The following is a 26,743-nucleotide window of genomic DNA, read 5'->3' on the forward strand; positions in this document are numbered from 1 at the left end:
AAACTCTGAACTCTCTACAGTTCTACAGTACTCCTAAGCTCCAGTAAATCAGGTCAATCTCTCTCTCTCTCTCTTCTAATCTAAATGGAGAGGACGCCAGCCACGTCCTCTCCCTATCAATCTCAATGCACGTGTGAAAATGGCGGCGACGCGCGGCTCCTTATATAGAATCCGAGTCTCGCGAGAATCCGACAGCGTCATGATGACGTTCGGGCGCGCTCGGGTTAACCGAGCAAGGCGGGAAGATCCGAGTCGCTCGGACCCGTGAAAAAAAACATGAAGTTCGTGCGGGTTCGGATTCAGAGAAACCGAACCCGCTCATCTCTAATTACAATATGAAATGTAAAGCAAATGACAAAGATTTTGTAGTTATTAATAAAACTGTATTTTACATAATTACTGTACAATGTTTCAGTAAATGCAGCCTTTTCGTACTGGTATGGAGATGCTAATTTTACGACTTCCATCCACCTGAATGCTCTAGAAAGCAGGTAACATTACCGCAACCACAGGGGATGCTGTTCCTCATACCTGCAGATACGGCCAGGCATGGCACATGAAAGAAGTCTTAAAATAACTTTACTAATAAATGACAGCCATACACTTGCTATGTTTTGCTGTAGATATTGTATGTGACAGTGATTGTGAAACCATGGAAAAGCTTCTAGAAGTTCCAGTTTAAGACAATCCTGTTTTTCCTCCCACTGCAAAGCTCAGAATGATTATTTTCCTATAATTGAATTTCCTATTACACCTTGACAACAAGATTTGTTTCCAATAAATGCTGCAGATGTGAGCGAGTGGTGTCTGAAGTCACATGAGTAGCCTAGATTTCTGCTGCAATGTATGTGAGCATCCATGACTGGTAGCACATCAGTCCACCGCTAGAATGTAGTTCTAGAATGCATTATACAGCTTATACATGGTATGGTACACATCAAATCAAGAAGAACAGAGGTGTGTGCTGTCATTGTGTATTCAAAGAGAGGACCCATTGTTCAAGCCTACTGCCTGCACTTGGTGTGTCCTTAGCTGTCATGTCCACCAAAATTTCAGAGACCGGGAAGCAAAAGACGCCTTCTAAATCCCTTGTAAACGTGCCTGTATTCTCTTTGGCTTCTGCGTGAAGTTTTTACAGTATTTATATTGATTGTCCACATCGGTTTCCTCTTCACTGTTGCTGTTAACATATGTCTTGCCCAGTATCTGAACTTGGTGATCCAGGCAATACTGGACCATGCATGACTGATAGTGGCTTTTTCTCAGGCTCCTCCAGAACCTCTGGACTATTTTTTTTCTGCCCTGTGCACCTCTGTACCCATAACTTCAATTCTCGTTTCACATTGTTGTTTAGGAGGCCATAGATGACTGGGTTAATACATGTAGAAATCATGGCAAGCAGGTGACACAATGAGAAGATAAGATCGTGGTAGCACACGTTGATTAGACTGTGGTCCCATTCCACCATAATATTAAAAATTTGAAGTGGCAAGTAACAAACTGCAAATGCTCCAACCATAGAGGCTAGCATGAGATTAACCTTTCTCATATGACTGTAGCTTCTTCCAAATAGACCCTCCCTGTGACGCAAGTGCACAGAGATACGGCAGTAGCAGGCCACTATGAAACCTAGCGGTACCACATACTGCAGGAGCAGTAGAGTCACAGTGTAGGCTCTCCTCTGCTCTACTGACACCCAGTACTCAACACATAAAGACTTGTCTGCAAGGGGGTCCATGGCCACTGACATATTTTTGTAAGCACTATTATTCAAGTCTGCAGAGTAGACTAGTGGCAAAGCTAGAAGGCAGGCCAGACTCCAGACAAGCAGTACCGCTGTGTAAGCTTGAGGGACACTGGGTTTCCAGCCTGTGTGGTGTAGAATTAGTTGATGCCTCTCTAAGGCAATTAGCACTAGGATCATGATGGAAACAGTGAGCGATGCACATTGAACAAAATTAGTTATCTTGCATAGCCACCTGCCAAAAATCCAATAATCCATAATTGTGTAAACAACTGAGAAAGGCAAGCAGAAGATGCCTACAAGAATGTCTGAAAAGGCCAAGTTAGCTATAAGGATGTGTGTAACATTCCCCTTCTCCTTTCTCCGGCAGATGACATATATCAGGGAGCTGTTTCCTAGCAGGCAAAGAAATATTAGCAGACTGTATGATGTTACTAGAAAGGGGGTTATGTCAGGAGAATGCCAACATTGATTCTTCATTGAATTCTCAAACAGGAGGGCAGCAGAAGACTTGTCGAAGAATACTGTATAATTCATTTTCATCCTGGGCACTGTTTAAAAAAAATAAAAATAGAATGTATTAGGTACAAGCTTGCAAAAACATTTGTCTAATTAATATTCATCCTGCATTATTATAGTGGGATCAACCTTGCAAACGTGCAGCAAATGATTAAATGAATAATTAAAAAATCAATGAATAGCAAGATTAATGTTGAACAGTTGATCCCAGTTTACCCATAAAACCTGATAAATGACTTTTAGGCTGACAGAAGACTCGCATTACATTTGTTTTTCGCCTTTAACCTGAAAATGTTCATTAGGGTTCCTAGTGCATCCAGTACTGTGCCCCATGCAGTATTAGAGTGGGAATAGAACCTGTGGCGAGCCACCGAGCCCGCTGCATGGCGAGCTACCGAGCACGCATTTATGGCGAACGCAGCAAGCCTGCAAGGAGATTCTTTGTGCTCACCCTCCCCCGCCGGCCATCTACCAGCCAGGATTCCGGCGTCGGTATTCCGCCGGTCATACATACCCAACCCTTTGAAACTGTAGCAAATGTAAATTTGCTTCCGCCACATATACTTGCTTTGGGAATGTGTAGCTTGACCTTCAATGTTTAATATGTTTATATGCTGTTTATAATATTTATTAAAATAATATTGAAATTTACTATTTGCGCTTCTAATTGAGAAAAACATTTTATTGCCCTTTTATACAGCAGAAGTTGTCCTGGCAATGAGTAGTGGCCAGGAAGAGACAGGGGTATAATCAATTGCGGTAGAATTGCCGAAATTGTCGAAAAACGGGTCATTTTCGACACAAAAAACCTGTTGAATTTGATTCGACAATTCAATACAGTACTTTTCGACAAAAAACCTGCCGTTTAATTTTCGACTTTTTGTAATTCGACATTTTTTCAATTCGACATGTCTGCAATGTTAAAGTGCGGCTTTTCGACAAAAGTATATTCAACTGAAGAATGTCGATTCGACAACAGTGCTTTTCGACAGTCATTTAGTCTATTTCATTCCGCCTCATTTTTCTGTCGTGATCTAATACTTGGTTTGTCTATTTAGGAGCCACAAGTATTATTTCATCGATTTTTTAAAAGAATATTTTTTTTTTTTTTACTAACTACAATAACATGGAGAGATCAGTTTTTCAGTTGGAAGGGGTGTTGAAAGTATTAAAATTCCTGAAAAAAATTGCGTGGGGTCCCCCCTCCTAAGCATAACCAGCCTCGGGCTCTTTGAGCCGGTCCTGGTTGTAAAAATACGGGGAAAAAATTGACTGTGGTTCTCCCATATTTAAACAACCAGCACCGGGCTCTGCGCCTGATCCTGGTGCAAAAAATACGGGGGACAAAAGATGTAGGGGTACCCCGTATTTTTTACACCAGCACTGGGCTCCACTAGTCAGAGAGATAATGCTACAGCCGGGGGACACTTTTATATAGGTCCCTGTGGCCGTGGCATTAAATCCCCAACTAGTCACCCCTGGCCGGGGTACCCTGGAGGAGTGGCGGCCCCTTTAATCAAGGGGTCCCCCCCTCCAGCCACCCAAGGGCCAGGGGTGAAGCCCGAGGCTGTCCCCCCCATCCAAGGGCGGCGGATGGGGGGCTGATAGCCTTTTGTGACAGAAAAAAAAAATATTGTTTTTTGTAGCAGAACCACAAGTCCAAGCAAGCCTCACCTGCAAGCTTGTACTTGGAGAACCACAAGTACCAGCATGTGGGGGGGAAACGGTCCCGCTGGTACCTGTAGTTCTACTACAAAAAAATACCCCCAAAAAAACACAACGCACACACCGTGACAGTACAACTTTATTACATACATGCACACCTACATACACACATACTTACCTATGTTGACACAAAGCTGTCGGTCCTCTTCTCCAGTAGAATCCAGGGGTACCTGTAAATAAAAATGATACTCACAATAATCCTGTGTAGATCGGTCCTCTTGCTGTTTGTAAGCCACGTACTTGGTTAAAAAAAAACAACGAACAACCCGAACCACGCACTGAAAGGGGTACCATGTTTACACATGGGACCCCTTTCTCCGACTGGTGGGATCCCCCGTGACTGCTGTCAAAGAGGGTCCCTTCAGCCAATCAGGGAGCGCCACATCATGGCACTCTCCTGATTGGCTGTGCACGCCTGAACTGTCAGCCAGGCGGCGCACTCGAGATACAATGTAGCGCATTGGTGCTCCATTGTATCCAATGGTGGGAACTTTGCGGTCAGCGGTAGACCGCGAGGTTATGTGGGGTCACTCTTGTGGTCTACCGCTGACTGCAAAGTTCCTGCTAATATCACTTCCTTCAAAGTATGAGAAGTCTTTATGGAAGAAGGACACCTCCACCTAACAGAAGTCCCCTTTTCAGAAGCTACCTGGAACTCCGCCCACACAACCGCGTAATCAGACAGCGTTATAGGCTCGATCTCAGCCCTAGAGATTTGCAGAAGTAAAGCTATAGACGATAATATGTAGTCTATTCTAGACAGCCGGCCAGTCGCAGGCAACAGGCAGGAGTATTCCCTGTCAGTCGGATGCAACGTGCGCCAGGAAACCAAAAGTTGGAGCTTCTGTGAAAACTCAGGGACTCCTAGTTTAGGAAGCTCAAGTGTCGGAGGGAGTACTGTGTGTCTATCTAGTTGCGGGATAGAGACAAGATTCAAGTCTCCACACAAAACAATAGTTAAATGCAAGTATGGAAGCAGTATGGAATTAATTTTCATCAAAAATGCTAATGAATATACATTTGGTGCATATATGGAGACACAGACAAACCTCATCTTTTCATAGTTCAAATTGCACATAACATACCAACCCATTGGGTCTATAATTATATCAGAGACTTCAACCTGAACAGAGGATTTGGCTATGATGGCCACCCCTCTTGCTTTTGAATTATAGGAAGCTGACGTGAGAACCTTCCAACCCAGAATATTCAATTTAAGGATCTCGCTCTGGATAGGGTGCGTCTCCTGTAAACAAACTATGTCTAATCGCAACTTATGTAAGTACATGAGGACACATTTACGCTTCTTATGGGAGTTAAAGCCTCCCACATTCCAGCTACCTATTTTCATAGCCATGGTCCCATCTCCGGGAATATGCACAGAAACACAATGACGTATTTGGCAATATCTCCATAAAGTACAATGATTTTGGAAAACCATTAAGCCTATATTGGCTCAGGGCTGGCAGTATAAACCATGGTGGTAAGATGTGTGGGAAAAGAGAGGGAAAAGCATAAAAGGAACGCTCGCATAGAAAAAAAAGAAATAAATACGCAACAGCAACAAGAACATAATAGGTAAAACTTCAATACAAATTAAGCAGCAACATTCTGCTTAGAGTAGGATCTGCAATGCAGTTGCTCCCGCAGCCGGCCATCTATCCAGCTTTACGGAGACAATAGGGGTTGGCAACGGGTTTCTAGGGTATCTGTAGGAAGAAAAGTACAGCTGAGCCTAGAGCCTAGCAAAAGACAGTATGGGGGGAAGGGTGTAAACCCACTTCCAAAATATATCTATGTCACATATCACATATAAGCTGAAAATGGAAAAAAGGATTAGCTTCAAATTCATATATCCAACATTTAGAGATAATAAACCTCATATATTATCTTCAAAGAGAAAATGTCCGAAAGCATATGAAACAACGGTCATCATCACATGGGTAAGACATAAAACCGCCTAGGGAACGTCCCAAAAAGTATCAAGAAAAGTCAAATCGGACATCTCGTGAAAAGACCCTAATAAAACTTATCCAGCAGTGTATGAGAAGCAGCCAGAATCAGCTAGGTCCGAGGTATGCCTCTGGATCAATTATACATAGACATATAGATTGGTAAATGCTCAATTAGCTTAGTGATATCATTCAGGTGCTCGAAAGGAAGGGGTATTTCTGAGCAAGAAAAAAAGCAATTGTTTCCCCAGCACACTGAATGGATAACAGTAACCAGATATAAATCCCACATGATAATAGAATTCAGAGATCTTCGTTACACATATTTGCGCAAATGTGTGGTTAAGCCCCAAAGCCGCATCAAGGCCTCTCTGTTTATTTGGGGTCCCTAGCGCTATATCTAGGTGCAGGGTGTGGCACCCCAAAACACCAGAATGAGCCAGAAAGCACAGCGTGACATACCAGTGTAAAAAACTATAGTGTTAATAAATTAGTATTTAGGAAGCCGAAGCTATAGAGGGGGTGATACAAACATGAAATGTAATTAAAATAGAGAAATAGTGTTAGAAAATTAATAAGTGAAAAGTGTTAATAGAATGTAAAGGTATGCCACACTAAAGCCATCCAGCTCAGCCAGTCCAGAGGCACCACACCTCACACCTCCATTACCCCAATCTGGGTCTAATATTAACCAGCAAGGAGTCACATGATAATGGTAACCAGATATAAATCCCACATGATAATAGAATTCAGAGATCTTCGTTACACATATTTGCGCAAATGTGTGGTTAAGCCCCAAAGCCGCATCAAGGCCTTTATATCTGGTTACTGTTATCCATTCAGTGTGCTGGGGAAACAATTGCTTTTTTTCTTGCTCAGAAATACCCCTTCCTTTCGAGCACCTGAATGATATCACTAAGCTAATTGAGCATTTACCAATCTATATGTCTGTTGTGAGAGGCAGAGAGGTTTCTGCATTAGGAGGAGGTGCAGGCCCTGACATGCCACATGGAGCATTATGGGGTTGCTCCAAGGTAAGTAGCTCTTAGCTTAGACATATTTTAGTAAGGAGCCATTATCATGTGACTCCTTGCTGGTTAATATTAGACCCAGATTGGGGTAATGGAGGTGTGAGGTGTGGTGCCTCTGGACTGGCTGAGCTGGATGGCTTTAGTGTGGCATACCTTTACATTCTATTAACACTTTTCACTTATTAATTTTCTAACACTATTTCTCTATTTTAATTACATTTCATGTTTGTATCACCCCCTCTATAGCTTCGGCTTCCTAAATACTAATTTATTAACACTATAGTTTTTTACACTGGTATGTCACGCTGTGCTTTCTGGCTCATTCTGGTGTTTTGGGGTGCCACACCCTGCACCTAGATATAGCGCTAGGGACCCCAAATATACAGAGAGGCCTTGATGCGGCTTTGGGGCTTAACCACACATTTGCGCAAATATGTGTAACGAAGATCTCTGAATTCTATTATCATGTGGGATTTATATCTGGTTACTGTTATCCATTCAGTGTGCTGGGGAAACAATTGCTTTTTTTCTTGCTCAGAAATACCCCTTCCTTTCGAGCACCTGAATGATATCACTAAGCTAATTGAGCATTTACCAATCTATATGTCTGTTGTGAGAGGCAGAGAGGTTTCTGCATTAGGAAGAGGTGCAGGCCCTGACATGCCACATGGAGCATTATGGGGTTGCTCCAAGGTAAGTAGCTCTTAGCTTAGACATATTTTAGTAAGGAGCCATTATCATGTGACTCCTTGCTGGTTAATATTAGACCCAGATTGGGGTAATGGAGGTGTGAGGTGTGGTGCCTCTGGACTGGCTGAGCTGGATGGCTTTAGTGTGGCATACCTTTACATTCTATTAACACTTTTCACTTATTAATTTTCTAACACTATTTCTCTATTTTAATTACATTTCATGTTTGTATCACCCCCTCTATAGCTTCGGCTTCCTAAATACTAATTTATTAACACTATAGTTTTTTACACTGGTATGTCACGCTGTGCTTTCTGGCTCATTCTGGTGTTTTGGGGTGCCACACCCTGCACCTAGATATAGCGCTAGGGACCCCAAATATACAGAGCGGCCTTGATGCGGCTTTGGGGCTTAACCACACATTTGCGCAAATATGTGTAACGAAGATCTCTGAATTCTATTATCATGTGGGATTTATATCTGGTTACTGTTATCCATTCAGTGTGCTGGGGAAACAATTGCTTTTTTTTCTTGCTCAGAAATACCCCTTCCTTTCGAGCACCTGAATGATATCACTAAGCTAATTGAGCATTTACCAATCTATATGTCTGTTGTGAGAGGCAGAGAGGTTTCTGCATTAGGAGGAGGTGCAGGCCCTGACATGCCACATGGAGCATTATGGGGTTGCTCCAAGGTAAGTAGCTCTTAGCTTAGACATATTTTAGTAAGGAGCCATTATCATGTGACTCCTTGCTGGTTAATATTAGACCCAGATTGGGGTAATGGAGGTGTGAGGTGTGGTGCCTCTGGACTGGCTGAGCTGGATGGCTTTAGTGTGGCATACCTTTACATTCTATTAACACTTTTCACTTATTAATTTTCTAACACTATTTCTCTATTTTAATTGCATTTCATGTTTGTATCACCCCCTCTATAGCTTCGGCTTCCTAAATACTAATTTATTAACACTATAGTTTTTTACACTGGTATGTCACGCTGTGCTTTCTGGCTCATTCTGGTGTTTTGGGGTGCCACACCCTGCACCTAGATATAGCGCTAGGGACCCCAAATATACAGAGAGGCCTTGATGCGGCTTTGGGGCTTAACCACACATTTGCGCAAATATGTGTAATGAAGATCTCTGAATTCTATTATCATGTGGGATTTATATCTGGTTACTGTTATCCATTCAGTGTGCTGGGGAAACAATTGCTTTTTTTCTTGCTCAATTATACATAGTGCAGGTTAGGCCTAACCTGAACAACGTAGCTGCTATGTCAAGGAAAGTTATTGTCAGGACGAAAAAACATAGCAAGGAGAGTCAGGGTATCATTCACAGTCTGATATTCCAGATGTAAACATAGTGCCAGAAGACGATTATCTGAGGTAAGCTTCAGCATCCGCGGGGGACAAAAAATCCACAAATGAGATGCCATTATAGAGGCGCAGCCGTGCGGGATATAGGAGGGCAAATTTTGTATTGTCCAGGATAAGACGGGAGCATAAAGGAGCGAAATCTCTCCTGGCTTTGGACAATTCTGCCGAGTAATCTTGAAACAATAAAATCTTGTGGCCATCCCATGTAAGCTGCTTGAGTTTGCGGAATGCAGACCATAGCAATTCTTTGTGAAGGAAATTCAATGGTTTGAAGACCACAGTTCTGGGCCTGGCTCCCTCTTGTGGCCGCACTGGACCCAGTCTGTGAGCTCTCTATAATTAAATCAGAGCATCTATCTTGCACATTTAACATTTTCGGCAAGGACATTTTTATAAAATCAAACAGATCTTGACCATTATCAGTCTCTGGTTGTTAGGTGCCGCGGTCCGCGGCGCCGCTCGGTCTGCTTCCGAGCGACGCTCACGGCCGCCGCACCTCCCTTCATGCCCGCCCGGCGCCTAGCAACGCCAGGACGCCATGCGCGCTGAGCCGCCGGGTCCCTGGCAACGCTGGGACGCCGTGCGCGCTTAGCCGCCGGACTCTTAGCAACGGGGACGCCACAGACGAACCGCATTCCCCGTTGCTTCCTATCAATCAATACACCTGTCAGCTCTGGTCGTGCAGCGGGGCAGCTGCACGACATTACCAATTGAGCTTCGCTGCAGCTATTGGAAGGCTCCCTGTTATATTCTCCCTCATTTCCTGGCACAGACGCCGGTGATAGCTTCCTGTATGCTGTTCCTGCCTTGTAACGTCTGTTCCTGGTCAGCTGTATCTGGTCGATCCTGCTCCCTGTGCTCCTTAGTCCTGGAGTTCTGAAGCCGGTCCTGGGAATCCTTCTGTAACCCTACCCTCAATACCTTGAATGAGAGCTGTCTATGTATTCTATTAAGGGATGGTTACCTAATAGCTGTGCCTCCACTCAAGCTATGTGTAGTATTTAACTACCGTTAAGGCTTGCTTGAGTAAGCCTGATCTCTATCCTTAGGGGATGATTCCCTTATATCATAGATATATTATCTAATATACCTGTCTCTTTCTTCCAGGATCTTCAGATCAACTTCCAGATGGACCACACACACATGGAAAGTATAACACTTTAATGACCAGTACCAAATGGATTAAGTATACATTAACATTTCATCAATTACACATTCCCCTTTAAGTCATTAATCCATGCTAACCCCCTGTCAATTAGGCCTATACACAGTACCTGCATGCAATACAACAAATCCTTTTTCTTTTCAAGACACCCTTAGGTGTTAGAGTGACCCGGGTACTCTTAATATGATAGTGCACTATAAGGGCCCATAAACTTCCTAAAAATAACAGCAGTTAATACAGAATGCCTGACACTATGTTTTAGTATCAACTATCAGTTCTCCCTTCAGTTAAAGAGAAAGATGTTTGGCTCAGCCTACTTATGGTAGCGATTACTTTCTCCTATAAGGTTACTTATAGTTCCTCCTTGGCAGATAACAGAAAGTATCTATTTAGCTCATAGATAGTAACATCAACAGTTGATTACCAAGGAATCTGTATCCTTTCCTCAGTAAAAATGTTACCGTAGTTGTCCAGTATTAAACTAAACTCCTAAGAAGCTGGTATGATAAACCTTTGTTATGCTGCGTCCTTGTGTCCATTTGAAGTAGCTGATGCTTTCTATATTTCAGAGCATATATAGCTTTTCGATTCCTGTATGCCTCAAATTATTGTTGTCTCTTAGGATGAGTCTATATTAAATATATCTGCAAGAGATGGTTTCTCTTATCATAGTCACAGCGAGCTCAAATCCTTTAACTTTAAAACTAATAGTCTCTTACGTGTCAGTCCTTCTTACGGGTTCACGAATATACATATAACACAGTTGTATTAAAGTGCCACAAGCTAGTCCTTGAATCGGGATGATATTCTAATCCTTTGTGGCTAAGAGGCTTTAACATCCATCCAATGTCACTGTAGTATGGCTACCTTTAATGTCCTTGACTCTAATTCTGCTAATTCAGGGGCATAAATACACACATTAGGTGGCAGCTTTAGGGTGTTACTTTCTATTTAGCGCTGCGGAACAATGTCTCTGGCTCTCCTTTGACTGATGTGATGCTGATATATGGGGGAGCTTTAAAACTATTTATGAAGCGTTAAACAGTTCAAGTTTCACTCCACTCCTCCTGTTACATATATATACCCAGTGCTTTCTACCTTCTCCTTAGCACTATGATTAAGCCATACATGGAACTGTCATTATAGGTCACTCTGACTACTGTGACCTATTACTATCCTCCTGCTTAATAGCCATTATTGCGGCCTAGCCCTGGAGTCCTTAGTCCCAATATGAAATTGACTATGTACCATAGTCACCTATGGCTTGCTGTGCTTAGTGTAGGGGTAATATAAATGGCTGGATTATGCACTCACACTTCTACGATCTAGTGATGCTGCAGCAGGATGCTCCCCCGACTCCTCCCTTACACTTACAGCCACACAGAATGGAGCCTCTGCTGCTGGTCCTGGCTTCTTTGTTGTGGCTGTCAGAGTCTGTGCCGGTAATAGGAGGAACCCTCTCTGTCTCCCTGTCATAGGTGCGCCCTTCCAATACTGCTGGGTGAGTTGACTAGCCCTGATGCCGGGTTCTATGAACAGTGCTGAGTCTCAATGCTGCTGTCACCACCTTTACAGTAAGGAAGCCCTGTTCTGGCTACACACACTAAGCCCCCTCCGGCCGCCGCAATGTATACCGCTCAGCTCTAATGTGGGCGACGCCCGGAGCAGCCAAAAACTATGTCCTCTCACCAAGGGATATGCAGTCTCTCTCCCAGCTACACTCACAGCACCTCCCCACCCCTCTCTAGTAGTCACATGACCCACTCTGAGGTGATGCCCCGCCCACTGGCAATCACCCCACTAGGTGATTGACAGTTAGGAGCACAAGGACATTAACTCTTTAGATACAGTGTGAAACCATAAAATAAGCCTTAATTGTATTCACCACTACATTTACATCAATGTACATACAATTATATACATGTGAACTGTATTATTTACCTCAAAACATGCATACAGTATTACAACATCCATTAACTTTTATATGAATAATATATATGCTTATACTCCATTTTAGTCACCATATTATAACTACCTCAGTATAAGTGTTGTTTAAACCCTAAATCAGGGTTACATTTCTCCCCCTGGTGCATTGTCACTGTTTAACATCTTTAGGTGCCAATGCACCATCTACCTTACTCACTATGCTAAAATAGTATATATTCATTCACATCCATTAGCAAGCCACCTCATCTCAACCATTTTAACTGTTGGCCAAATAGGGAGGGATGGAACTACATAGCCTTCATGCCTCCCAGGGATAGTGTTCTCTGATCGTGCTGGTTTCCCTAGCTCTTCTACACCTGATTTATTGACTTCTTTTAGTACTGGACTTCGGATGGAAGATTTAAGAGATTGTGCTAGGGTAAAGTTATCATGTACCTCACTACGATTGTCACTGTGACTAGTTTCTTTCTCTGACGAAGCTTCTAAAGTTATCAAGTCTTTAGCATCTGAATTTTCCGTTTCTTGATCCTGGGACTGATTTACTCTACCATTGAATCTCGAGAGAGGTCGGTAATGTAAGGTTGTAGAAGGATGACATGGAGCTGGATCTCTCCCTTGCCTTTGTTCTGAATATGCACTTCCTTCATCAACCATTTTTTCTCGTGGTTGATAACAATAACTGTATGATCCTCGTCGGTTTGGAGCAAATCGACTCCCTTTCACTGGTACTCCACCAATGCCAGTCACATTTGCTGCATGTACACCCTTTTCCCCTTCCAACACTTCAAATTCTACTTTCTCTCCATCTCCTACACTGTACAACAGTTTTAGGGGGTTATTCTTCGTTATGGATGTCCAATGTACAAATATGTCTTCTCCGGTGTCATGCCTTTTAATGAAGCCATAGCCTTTCTTCACATGGAACCATATTACTGTGCCAGTCATTTTAAGAGACATATACTGTGTCCCTTTACTATCAACTTTATTCATAGAAGATTGTCTCAGCAATATACCATCCACTACCTCAGTCTGTAATGCTATGTCCTTAGTATCCGGTCGCATAGAAAATTCATGGATACGGTCTTCAGGACAGTTGTTTAGGAAGTTGGCATCCTTGAGTATTTTATTCTCAGATTCTAGCTGAGACAGTCTTTCTTTCATTTCATTCAGACGAATATGATCCTCCTTTTCAGTTTCTTTACCCACTTCCAATAATTCAGACAACTCAGTTATTTTTGATTCCAGAGAATGAATATTGTCTTCCTGCTGCTGGTACATTATCAACTTTTGTTGCTCCTGATCCACTCTGGTTTGTCTTTCATCAGATGCCATGGTTTCCATCTCTCTCTGTATAAACCAAAGTTCTCTTTCAAGCTCTTCGTTCCTCTCATCAATTTTGGTGTTAAACATCTGTTCTTCTTTTAGCTTCCATCGGGTTTCATCTAGAACCTCCAACAACTGATAAATATGTTTAAACCTGTCCAGTGCTATATGTCTTATCACCTCTATCGGGGTCTGTAGATCCACTGGTCTATCTCTTCTTGTTGGTTCCTCAATGGAAGTTGGAAACAGGGAAAGCAGGTCCTTCTGTTGATCTTTTGGCAGAGCTAATACTAATTGTCCATGTTTCTTATAATCCTCAGCTATTTGCTTTAGCACAGTTTCTAATTTCTGTATACCTACATCTATCTTCACTTCCCCTGGAACTCTCTCTTTCAGTGGTAGAACATTCTTATCTCCTTTCATTCCATAATCCATGTTAGCGACCAAAGTATGAGCAAGGTTGTCACTAACACCTCCCTCACTATCCTTTAGGTGGGGATCAAGTCTGACTTTCTTGTCCTTTGATTTTTTCTTTCTCTTCTCCAACTCTACAGGGACATCTAATATTTTTTCATTTTCCACACCTAGGTTATTTACAAAAGTTCCCACAAACTTGCATGTCACCTCTTCCTTTAAGCCTGGTCCCTTACGGTACTCTTGTTTGTCCATACTTTTACATTCTCTAATGGCTTCAACTCTCCCAACTGATACAGCAATGGCTTTATGTCCAACCTTCTCCCTGTTCCTTTGCTTCTTTCCCATATTTGTATTTTATTTTTAGGGATGTGAGGACTTTATCAATAATAATTAATGGCAGCTGACACCTGTGGTGTAACAGGGCCTGAGTGTAACTTCTATCTCACGCGGTGCCTCCAAATGTAACCCTACCCTCAATACCTTGAACGAGAGCTGTCTATGTATTCTATTAAGGGATGGTTACCTAATAGCTGTGCCTCCACTCAAGCTATGTGTAGTATTTAACTACCGTTAAGGCTTGCTTGAGTAAGCCTGATCTCTATCCTTAGGGGATGATTCCCTTATATCATAGATATATTATCTAATATACCTGTCTCTTTCTTCCAGGATCTTCAGATCAACTTCCAGACGGACCACACACACATGGAAAGTATAACACTTTAATGACCAGTACCAAATGGATTAAGTATACATTAACATTTCATCAATTACACATTCCCCTTTAAGTCATTAATCCATGCTAACCCCCTGTCAATTAGGCCTATACACAGTACCTGCATGCAATACAACAAATCCTTTTTCTTTTCAAGACACCCTTAGGTGTTAGAGTGACGCGGGTACTCTTAATATGATAGTGCACTATAAGGGCCCATAAACTTCCTAAAAATAACAGCAGTTAATACAGAATGTCTGACACTATGTTTTAGTATCAACTATCAGTTCTCCCTTCAGTTAAAGAGAAATATGTTTGGCTCAGTCTACTTATGGTAGCGATTACTTTCTCCTATAAGGTTACTTATAGTTCCTCCTTGGCAGATAACAGAAAGTATCTATTTAGCTCATAGATAGTAACATCAACAGTTGATTACCAAGGAATCTGTATCCTTTCCTCAGTGAAAATGTTACCGTAGTTGTCCAGTATTAAACTAAACTCCTAAGAAGCTGGTATGATAAACCTTTGTTATGCTGCGTCCTTGTGTCCATTTGAAGTAGCTGATGCTTTCTATATTTCAGAGCATATATAGCTTTTCGATTCCTGTATGCCTCAAATTATTGTTGTCTCTTAGGATGAGTCTATATTAAATATATCTGCAAGAGATGGTTTCTCTTATCATAGTCACAGCGAGCTCAAATCCTTTAACTTTAAAACTAATAGTCTCTTACGTGTCAGTCCTTCTTACGGGTTCACGAATATACATATAACACAGTTGTATTAAAGTGCCACAAGCTAGTCCTTGAATCGGGATGATATTCTAATCCTTTGTGGCTAAGAGGCTTTAACATCCATCCAATGTCACTGTAGTATGGCTACCTTTAATGTCCTTGACTCTAATTCTGCTAATTCAGGGGCATAAATACACACATTAGGTGGCAGCTTTAGGGTGTTACTTTCTATTTAGCGCTGCGGAACAATGTCTCTGGCTCTCCTTTGACTGATGTGATGCTGATATATGGGGGAGCTTTAAAACTATTTATGAAGCGTTAAACAGTTCAAGTTTCACTCCACTCCTCCTGTTACATATATATACCCAGTGCTTTCTACCTTCTCCTTAGCACTATGATTAAGCCATACATGGAACTGTCATTATAGGTCACTCTGACTACTGTGACCTATTACTATCCTCCTGCTTAATAGCCATTATTGCGGCCTAGCCCTGGAGTCCTTAGTCCCAATATGAAATTGACTATGTACCATAGTCACCTATGGCTTGCTGTGCTTAGTGTAGGGGTAATATAAATGGCTGGATTATGCACTCACACTTCTACGATCTAGTGATGCTGCAGCAGGATGCTCCCCCGACTCCTCCCTTACACTTACAGCCACACAGAATGGAGCCTCTGCTGCTGGTCCTGGCTTCTTTGTTGTGGCTGTCAGAGTCTGTGCCGGTAATAGGAGGAACCCTCTCTGTCTCCCTGTCATAGGTGCGCCCTTCCAATACTGCTGGGTGAGTTGACTAGCCCTGATGCCGGGTTCTATGAACAGTGCTGAGTCTCAATGCTGCTGTCACCACCTTTACAGTAAGGAAGCCCTGTTCTGGCTACACACACTAAGCCCCCTCCGGCCGCCGCAATGTATACCGCTCAGCTCTAATGTGGGCGACGGCCGGAGCAGCCAAAAACTATGTCCTCTCACCAAGGGATATGCAGTCTCTCTCCCAGCTACACTCACAGCACCTCCCCACCCCTCTCTAGTAGTCACATGACCCACTCTGAGGTGATGCCCCGCCCACTGGCAATCACCCCACTAGGTGATTGACAGTTAGGAGCACAAGGACATTAACCCTTTAGATACAGTGTGAAACCATAAAATAAGCCTTAATTGTATTCACCACTACATTTACATCAATGTACATACAATTATATACATGTGAACTGTATTATTTACCTCAAAACATGCATACAGTATTACAACATCCATTAACTTTTATATGAATAATATATATGCTTATACTCCATTTTAGTCACCATATTATAACTACCTCAGTATAAGTGTTGTTTAAACCCTAAATCAGGGTTACACTTCCTATTCAAGTGAACCTGTTGCAGTCATCTGGGGGTTCTCGTTTGTTGGGGTTCTCTCCCGGTTTCGTGAGTAGCGGCTACTGCCGCGTGTTGCGGCCTAGGCCGCTTAGTCCTTTTGGTACTATTTTTGTATTGGTGGTTTTTGCGGAGGTTTCCGCTTTTCACCGTCCTCCCCGGAACTCGGCGGTGCCGTGTGAGGGAGTGGACAGTGATATCTTTTGTTGTTCTTTTCCTTTGGCGGCGTGCCGCACATATATTTAGTTTTAGGGTAGTTAGTAGCCCCTAGCTTCTGTTTGCTTTAGTTAGAGGTCCCCTTGTTATTATCCTGTCTCGGTTCACGCTTTGTCTCACTCTAAGACCTGGGGGCATCGGAGTTGGGCAGACCTAATCCACCCTTCAAACGCGGCTGCCGTGGGCCCAAGAAACCATAGTCACTCAGGCGTGAACTGACCACACGGGTAAAACAACGGAGGTAGGGTGCTAGGGGCTATTCCCGTTCCATCCCTATTTCAGCGTCACGTCCTGGTGCTCTGGACTCACTTCGCAACATCTTTCTAGTTCTGAGCATCAGGAACGTAACACTGGTAAACCAATAATCCTGAGGTTCCCCCTGTGTGACCTATTTTCTAAGTCTTGTATTTTATTATGCAGTTGCAGGATATCTTTAGTGTTCTGGGAAGTAGATTTTTTAAGATTTGCGACATCTGCAAAAGTCTCCCCTAATCTTTGTTCTATGCCAAGGACCCTCTGGGTAAATTTGGACAAATTGACTGTTTATATCAGCTGTCTGTTCTTTGAACATGGGGCTAATAGCCAACTTTATAGCGGTTACCATATCACTATGGGTAAGCTGTATGGCTGCAGGGTGTAGTGCATTGTCAGGTAATGGTAACTTTGAAGCATTTGTTGTAGCCTGTGAAGCATGGAGGGAGTCCTCCTCCGAGAAATCATCAGAGTCAGCCGTGTGGGAGCCATCCCCCTGGGTGAGGGGAGCTGAGACATGCTGTTGAGGATGGGAGACGGCGTCCCGTGCCATCTTGGATAATGTGCGGCGCAGCTCCCTCTCCATCTGTCTGCGAGATTTTCCCCCAGGCATAACGGGGAAGTACCACTTCATGCGGCGGTAATTCTCCCTTACGGTCTCCGGCGGCGGGATTCGCTCAAAGAGGCTTTGCAGCCTTGAAAAAGGTGTAGGGCCGCCGGTGCTGTGGAGCTCTCAGGCTCAGCGACCGCTCATCAGGCAGCCGGAAGCAGAAGTCACCATATGAGTAATTTTTTCTAATTTAATTGTTGACATTCTAATTTGTTTGTATTAATTGTGTAACAAGCGACCTTCCACCAGACAAGACGCTGACACAGTTGTATGAAAGAAAAGCAGTCTGTTTACTTCCACAGCATAGTAAACAGACTTTCCACAGCAAGTTTCAATAGGTACCTTAATTAGGCACCAGATCACAAACAGCATGTGCACAATCACAGGCTCCCTGTCTCTAACCCACTGGCCCGCCCTCTATCACCTGGCCACTTGTTGGCATCAGGAGCCCTGAGCCCTTGCCTTAACGAGCTTTATAATAGTGTGGCAGAGGTGTGCCTGATTGCTGGGGGCGTTTGCTCCAATACCTGGACCGGACCTGCATGGATGGGATCTCATGTATGAAATTGCAGGGTATTTCTGTGTAGCAACAGCAAAACAATAATATAATTTCCAACTGCCAGATAACATACCTCCCAACATGACCCTCTCCAGGAGGGACACAATGCTCTGCTCCTGGACTTTCCTCTTAATTGATGATTGCCCTCACCTGTGTTGAACAAAGTAATGGATAGGAAAGGTGTTCCAGAACAGGTGATGGCAATCATCGATTAATAGAAAAGTCCAGAAGCAGAGCATTCTGTCCCTCCTGGGGAGGGTCATGTTGGGAGGTATGAGATAATCTTTGACAAAACATTAAATAGACAACCTGCTATATCCCAACACCTCCCTGGGCTTCCTCTTGGTCCAGCCCTAAACCCAGGTCACCTTAGCTCGGGGCACCCGAACTGTTGTGCCCTGTCCTGCAAACACCCGGGGTGGCATCCGGACTGGACTGCCACAATTGTATTATTCTTTTATCTTCAGACAGTCAGTGTTACCATGTGATTCAGTATTCTGTGCAAAGTGCCCCTGTTGCATTTAAGAACACAATCCTGGGTGCCGTCTGGATGACTAATGTCACAATCCCCCTTCAAAGTAACAGATGATTTAATTACACTATTATATTGGATGAACTTCCTCAGAACCCTTAATAAATATGAGTAAATATTTTGCAGTAATCACGTTAATAAAAAGGTATTTGTACCTAGATAGTGTTCAGTATATTTTCAATTATGTTTATCTAGAAGCACTAGTTTTCTATCAGAAGCATCCTTAACTGCATCCGACCTTATTTACTTTTAATTATAGGGTAATATCCTGTAACCAGTGTTTTCAAAATAAAATACCGAAGTAAATGGCATTCTCTTTTTCCATGCCATTCACAACTGAATAATGAAGCTCTTTTGAGTACTTAAGTCATTTTCTTTAGAATTTTTTTATTTTTTTTGCTTGACATCATGTTTTGTGCCTTTATTAACCTCTTTGTATTACAGCCAGAGGCGGAACTGCCGCCTGTGCAACCAGTGCGTTGAACTGGGACCCGCCACTGTCCAGGGGCCCAAAGCATGTAATGAGTCAAACTGACTCATTATTGCTGCTGTGTGCTGCGGGCAACCGCTGCCCGCAGCACACAGCCGTCCGCAGGACACAGGAGAGGAGCGCAGCGGTCACGGGGGTAAGGAGAAGGAGGGAGGTGGAGGAGGGAGCCGCAGCAGCACTTTGTTACTGGTTGAGGCGCTGCTGCTGCTGCTGTCCCTCTGCTTCACTATAGGCTGTCTTCCGCCGCTGTGAAGCGCATCCCAGCCATTCACAGCGGCGGATAACAGCCTATAGTGAAGCAGAGGGACAGCAGCAGCAGTGCCTCCACCAATAACACAGCGCTACTGCGGCTCCCTCCTCCTCCTTCTCTCCTGCCCGGGAATCGTGATCCATCTCTGCCAGAAGCTGCACCTTCTTTCTTTCTTTCTTTCTTTCTTTCTGCCTGCCGTGATGTGTAAAAAGGGCACACTGCCTGCCGCTATGTGTAACAAGGGCACGCTGCCTGCCGCTATGTGTAAAAAGGGCATGCTGTCTGCCGCTATGTGTAAAAAGTGCACGCTGTCTGCCGCTATGTGTAAAAAGGGCACGCTGTCTGCCGCTATGTGTAAAAAGGGCACACTGTCTGAAGCTGTGTGTAAAAAGGGGGATGCTGTCTGCCGTTATGTGTAAAAAGGGCACACTGTCTTCCGCTATGTGTAACAAGGGCACGCTGCCTGCCACTATGTGTAACAAGGGCACGCTGCCTGCCGCTATGTGTAACAAGGGCACGCTGCCTGCCGCTATGTGTAACAAGGGCACGCTGCCTGCCGCTATGTGTAACAAGGGCACGCTGCCTGCCGCTATGTGTAACAAGGGCACGCTGCCTGCCGTGATGTGTAACAAGGGCACACTGCCTGCCGTTATGTGTAACAAGGGGACGCTGCCTGCCGCTATGTGTAAAAAGGGCACGCTGTCTGCCGCTATGTGTAAAAAGGGCACGCTGTCTGCCGCTATGTGTAAAAAGGGGGACACTGTATGCCGTTATGTTTAAAAAGGGGGACCCTGTCTGCCGTTATGTGTAAAAAGGGCACGCTGTCTGCCGTTATGTGTAACAAGGGCACGCTGTCTGCCGTTATGTGTAACAAGGGCACGCTGTCTGCCGCTATGTGTAACAAGGGCACGCTGTCTGCCGCTATGTGTAACAAGGGCACGCTGTCTGCCGCTATGTGTAACAAGGGCACGCTGTCTGCCGCTATGTGTAACAAGGGCACGCTGTCTGCCGTTATGTGTAAAAAGTGCACGCTGTCTGCCGTTATGTGTAAAAAGGGGGACGCTGTCTGCCGTAATGTGTAAAAAGGGGGACGCTGTCTGCCGTAATGTGTAAAAAGAGGAATCTATCCGCCATAAGGTGTAAAAGGGTCTCTACCTGGTGTAGTGGTGCTACTGTGCGGCGTAATTTGAATAATGGAGACTACTGTGCATCGTTTTATGAATTGGTATTATTTTGTGGCCACACCCCTTCCCCACGAAGCCACGCCCCTATGTATTTTTGCACGCGACTACGGCGCGCACTACCCCTGTTTTGCATGCAGGGGTGGGGCTCCGTTGCCGTTTCTTGCACACAGTGCTAAAATGTCTAGTTACAGCACTGTTGCTAGGTATCCATTTCTCTGGCCCTGAGCAGGTCCCCCTCACCAGATCCTCTCCAGGGGTGAGGGGGTGGACTTGGATGGGATGGGGGGGGGGGGGCAAAGCATTTTGTCGCACCTGGGCCCACCGCTCGCTAGTTCCGCCACTGATTACAGCAATATGACAGAATCTGTGAAGAAACACGTTTGCAAGTGATTTACAGACAGCAGGACAGATTTCAGCATACCGCCCAACATTTAGATATCTACTTCATTTTTGTGGCACAACTGCGGCTATTGAACAGCCCCCAAAGATTTCTATGGGGCTGCAATATGGCTACATGTATCATATTGGGCCTAATTGCTAATGCCATCATTAGATGGTGTTGGCTATTATAGCCTATTACAGCCAATGGCCATACATGCACATTTCAAACATCGAGTCGGAGACCCGAAAGCAGCTACATCACCGGGACAGCTGTATATCAGAAATTGGTTGGGTAGGATATCTCATCTTTGACCATTCCGATGGTCTCAATATCGTCAGCAGAATCCTGATGGTCAAAATCCCAATGCGTATTCAAGCTCTAACCCAAACACACCCCTACCGCAGCCTAACCCTAACCGTCTCCATCGGCAGCCTACCCTTCCCCTAGTGCCTACCCCTAAATCTAATCCTAACACCACCAGTATTTCAACTGTCGGGATTCTGCAGCCAGCGACGGATGCGTGATGTCACATGCAGCCGCTGTGACCCAAAAGATGGCAGGTAGTCATCTGCCCAGGCTGCGCATGGCAGAGGGCTACCCTTATAAAGCGAGAGCTCTGCTGCTGAGTGAAGCATTCACATAATAGCGAGGGGGAGGGTAGGGCTTTACATGTGGGGTGGACTTGCCCTTCCTAGTGCTGAATTAGGCCCTACATCCCATCAGAACAAATGCTGACAAGCTGCCATTGACAGAGGGAAGATGATCGCAGTATAATCAATTATAAACACCCACCCCTGTGTATGAAGACGTAGGGATGTTCATATGCAAGAGGCATTGGCGTTTCTATAATGGTTGCAATGTGTGCAGTGCACACGGGCTCCTGGGTCCAGAGGGGGGGGTCCACTCCGCACACATTGCACCCATTTTATTACTTACCTTTCCGGAGTCCAGCGTCGGGCGCTGCGATCGCAGAGGAAATCGCCACCAAAGTGGCCACCGCACATGCGCAGTAGCCAAATTGGTCTCTGGATCATGGCGGGCGCCATGTTTCCGGAGACCTGCGCATGCGCGTAGACTCCGGCACAATGCACACGGGCCCCCTCCTCTGTTGAAACGCCCTGGCAAGAGGAGATGTTCATGAGTATGTAGAGATGGGTATAAAATTTGTCTCGTATGATGATGGTGACTACCCTGATGTTTTGTAAAATGAAAAGATAAGGGGCATATTTATCACTATTCCATACTTGCCTACTTTTGAAAAAGCATTTCAGGGAGGTTGTGAAAGCAACATCTCTAAGCGCAGAGGTAAAGTGGATGTGTACTGCTGCGTCTGAGTGGCATATTATAAAACTGATTTACATCTAGCTGTTACCTAGTTTGGCATATATATTTGCCATGAGAAACCTTATTTGAAAATGCGTGTGGCTATGGGGATCATTGTGCCTTATAATAACCAATGCAGGGAAATAGCACTGATGATCCCAGCAGGAGCATAGAGACCAGCTCTCGGACTGTTCTCACTGAATCACCAGCTCTCCGGCTGCCCTCACCGAATCACCAGTCCCTGGGTGTACGTAAATATTATTTTTATCTCTTTTCTAACTTTTTTTTTTTTACCCAGTGATCAGCCTGTGATCAATCAGGTACACATGACTGATCACAGGGGCCAGATCCAAACTCTGCCTTCACTGCTCAGCGAAGGCTGAGTGTCAGGTTCTGTTTAGTTTGTGTCCCCGGAGGGGGCGCTAGTGGGTCAGTGGAGGTAGGATGGAAGAAGTGAGGAGGCCGGATTGGATTCCTGCGCATGTGCGCAACGTTGTTTATTGAACAGTAGGTTTAAACATTATGGCAGCAGGAATACTTGATAATAACAGTAACAAATGCAATTGTGAATGTGCAGCGTGGAAGCTGAGAGTCTATGGCAAAGTCTGTATGATAAGTTCAATCGATCAGGGGATCAATGTGTCGGTATGGAAACCGATAGTTGTTGGACCGTGGAGCCAGCAGAGATGTTGGTGGGAATAGCAAGCCTGGTAGCAATTGCAGGAGACAAGTGTTAAAGTTCTCAGTGCAGTTTGAAATAACACTGGCAGCTTGCAGGCTGATGAACAGGTGTAGATGACGAGATGCACCTGGAGGAGAGTCTCTACTGCAGAGGGCTGGAGCACACTGTAGCTGGTTAAGGTGTGAAGCTTGATCTCAAGTACAAGGGTTGCTGGTGCTTGTGGTTCCACGGTAGTACAGGAACAAACTGGAAGGCAAAGCAGGAAAACGGAGGAACTGGAGAATGGAGCCAGAGACACAGGTCATAGGAGTGACACGAAGTCCAGGACAAGGACTGACTCACCCTGCTGCTCCTGATATACCCCCCGGTCTGTAGGCATTGGTGGGAAGTGAATGAGGAGGTGCGGCCAAGCTCCGGATTGGCTGGTGCGGTAGTCTGATGGAAACTGTCATGGCGGCGCCCATGCCGCGGCCCGGCGGGAACGCGGCGTGCGTGTACGCCCGCCGACAACAGGAGTGTTCCTAGGCCCAAGATGACGTCCGGCGACAAGGCGACCAGTGACAGCGAGACGTAGGGATCCCGGACGGAGACCGCACCGATGGACAGATGCAGCTGTGGTAAGTCGATTCCTGACAGTACCCCCTCCTTTACGGGTGGGCACCGAACACCCACGTGGCTTGGAAGGATGAGTTCTGTGGAAAACATGGACCAACCTTGGAGCATGAACATCTGTAGCATTTACCCAACTCCTCTCCTCAGGACCATAACCGGACCAGTCAATGAGGTATTGCAGACGACCGTACCGGCAACGGGAATCCAGAATCTTCTCTATTTCGAACTCAATGCCCCGTTGGGTTCGTACTTTGGGGTCAACTGGAAGAGCTCTTTGGAAACGATTCAGGATCAAGGGTCTAAGGAGAGACACATGAAAGGCATTAGGTATCCGCAAGTAAGGAGGCAATCTGAGCTTGTATGCTACAGGACTGATGACTTTGTCAATGGGAAAAGGACCAATGAAGCGTGGTGCAAACTTCATCGATGGCACTCTGAGACGAAGGTTCCGGGTGGAAAGCCAAACCCTATCATTGGGTTTTAGGCTGGGAACTGCACGTCTTTTGCTATCGGCAAAGAACTTGTATCGACTCGAGGCCTTTTTAAGGGAAACATGAATTTTCCTCCAAGTAGCTGAAAACTGACTTAGAACAGAAGTGGCTGCAGGAACATCGATGTTTGGTAGATCTTGGAAATCTGGGACACGAGGATGTTGCCCATATACAGCGAAGAACGGGGTGGTCTCCGTGGCAGTATGATAGTGAAAGTTATGAGCAAATTCAGCCCACGGGAGCAGGTCTACCGAGTCATCTTGGGAAGAGGAAACATAAAGTCTCAAGAAGGTCTCCAGTTCTTGATTCACCCTTTCCGTCTGTCCATTTGTCTGAGGGTGGTAGGCTGACGAAAATTTAAGCTTAACTTGTAGGGCAGAACAGAGGGCTCTCCAAAACCTTGCTACAAACTGAACTCCACGGTCAGATATGATTTCAGTAGGTAGTCCATGTAAGCGGAAAATCTCCCGTAGGAAGACTTGAGCAAGTTTTGGAGCAGAAGGAAGACCTTGGAGTGGAACAAAATTGGCCATTTTGGTAAACCTGTCGACAACTACCCAGATGGTATTGAATCCTTGAGAGGAGGGTAGATCGGAGATGAAGTCTATGGACAGGTGAGACCAGGGACGGCTGGGTACGGATAATGGTTGTAACTGACCTGCCGGAGACTGTCTGGGAGTCTTATGCTGGGCACACTTGGGGCAGGATGCCACGAAGTCCTTGATGTCAACCTTCATTTTCGGTCACCAGTAAGTTTCAGACAGGAACTTGAAAGTCTTTAGGACACCAGGATGCCCTATGAACTTAGACTGATGAGCCCAAGACAGCAACTTAGAACGAAGCTCAGGGGAAACAAAAATCTTGCCAGGAGGCGGAACAGGAGTAACTTGAGACGAGGCAAACACAACTGGATTCAAAATAGAATGCGGAACTGGATCGGAAATCTCTTCTTCGGATTCCATAGAACGAGACAGAGCATCAGCTTTGGTATTCTGAGAACCTGGACGGAAATTAAGCTTAAAGTTGAAACGAGAGAAGAACATTGCCCACCGGGCCTGGCGAGGATTAAGACACTGGGCTGCCTTTAGGTAGAGGAGGTTCTTGTGATCCGTGTAGATGTTAAATGGGAACTTTGCTCCTTCCAGGAGATACCTCCACTCCTCAAGAGCCAGCTTGATCGCCAGTAATGCTTGGTCACCGATGGAGCAATTAGCTTCCGCAGGAAGGAATTTGCGAGAGAAGAACCCACAAGGGTGAATCTTTCCATCAACCCCTACTTGGGAGAGAACAGCTCCAACTCCCACTGTAGAAGCATCTACCTCAAACTCGAATGGCTTGTTAACATCTGGTTGTGACAGAACTGGGGCGGACATAAAAGCCTGCTTGATTTTCTGAAACGCAGCCAAGGCATCTTCTGACCAGTTGGAATGATCTGCCCCTTTTCGAGTTAAGCTGGTAATAGGAGCAATGAGAGTTGAGAATCCTTTGATGAACTTCCTATAATAATTAGCGAACCCCAGGAATCGCTGAATGGACTTGAGAGTACTCGGAATAGACCAATTGGCAATAGCTTCCAATTTTGTCGGGTCCATCTGGAGATCCGATCCAGAAATTACATACCCTAGGAATGGTATGGAAGAAACTTCGAAGGTACATTTAGACAACTTGCCGTAGAGACGGTTCTCACGAAGACGTCGGAGGACCTCACGAACTTGTAGGCAATGCGAGGAGAGATCTTGAGAGAAGATGAGGATATCATCCAGATAGACTACAAGATATTTATACAGAACATCACGGAAAATTTCGTTAACAAAGTGCTGGAACACTGCTGGGGCATTACTCAACCCGAATGGCATTACTAGGTACTCGTAATGACCATCCCGAGTATTAAAGGCCGTTTTCCATTCATCACCACTTCGAATCCTGATGAGATTGTAGGCACCGCGGAGATCTAACTTAGTGAAAATGCGGGCTCCCTTGACTCTGTCAAATAATTCAGTGATGAGCGGTAGTGGATAGCTGTTTTTGACGGTAATATCGTTGAGCCCCCGGTAATCGATGCACGGACGTAATCCTCCATCTTTTTTTTTAACAAAGAAAAAACCCTCTCCGGCGGGCGAATATGAAGGGTGGATGAATCCTTTCTGTAGATTCTCCCTGATGTACTCACTCATTGCCTCGGTTTCAGGTACAGATAACGGATAAGTACGCCCTCTAGGTGGCTTCTTGCCAGGGATGAGATCGATGGGACAATCCCACTCTCTATGGGGCGGCTCTCTATGGGGCGGCAGAACATCGGCGGCCTTTTCGCTGAAGACGTCAGAGAAATCTTGGTAGGCCACAGGAAGACTTGACTGAACTTTAACTTCTGAAGACCTCACAGGATGAACTTGGGCTAGGCAGGCAGTGAACCCCAGGAAGTCAGCTGTAACGTGGACCAGTCAATCTGTGGA

General features: G+C 44.9%; 1 protein-coding gene across 1 annotated transcript in view; it reads right to left on the reverse strand.

Annotated features, from left to right (window-relative positions):
• Positions 1-388: 388 nt before the first annotated feature.
• Positions 389-26,743, reverse strand: part of LOC135057546 (neuropeptide Y receptor type 4-2-like) — a 45,224-nt gene continuing 18,869 nt past the window's right edge. The window contains exon 3 of the mRNA XM_063963391.1: positions 389-2,295. Coding sequence (XP_063819461.1) covers positions 1,184-2,287 — 1,104 coding nt within the window. The 5' untranslated portion in view covers positions 2,288-2,295 and the 3' untranslated portion in view covers positions 389-1,183. The remainder of the gene's footprint in view (positions 2,296-26,743) is intronic.

Source organism: Pseudophryne corroboree, chromosome 3, assembly GCF_028390025.1.
Source record: "Pseudophryne corroboree isolate aPseCor3 chromosome 3, aPseCor3.hap2, whole genome shotgun sequence".
Classification (NCBI taxonomy): Eukaryota; Metazoa; Chordata; class Amphibia; order Anura; family Myobatrachidae; genus Pseudophryne; species Pseudophryne corroboree.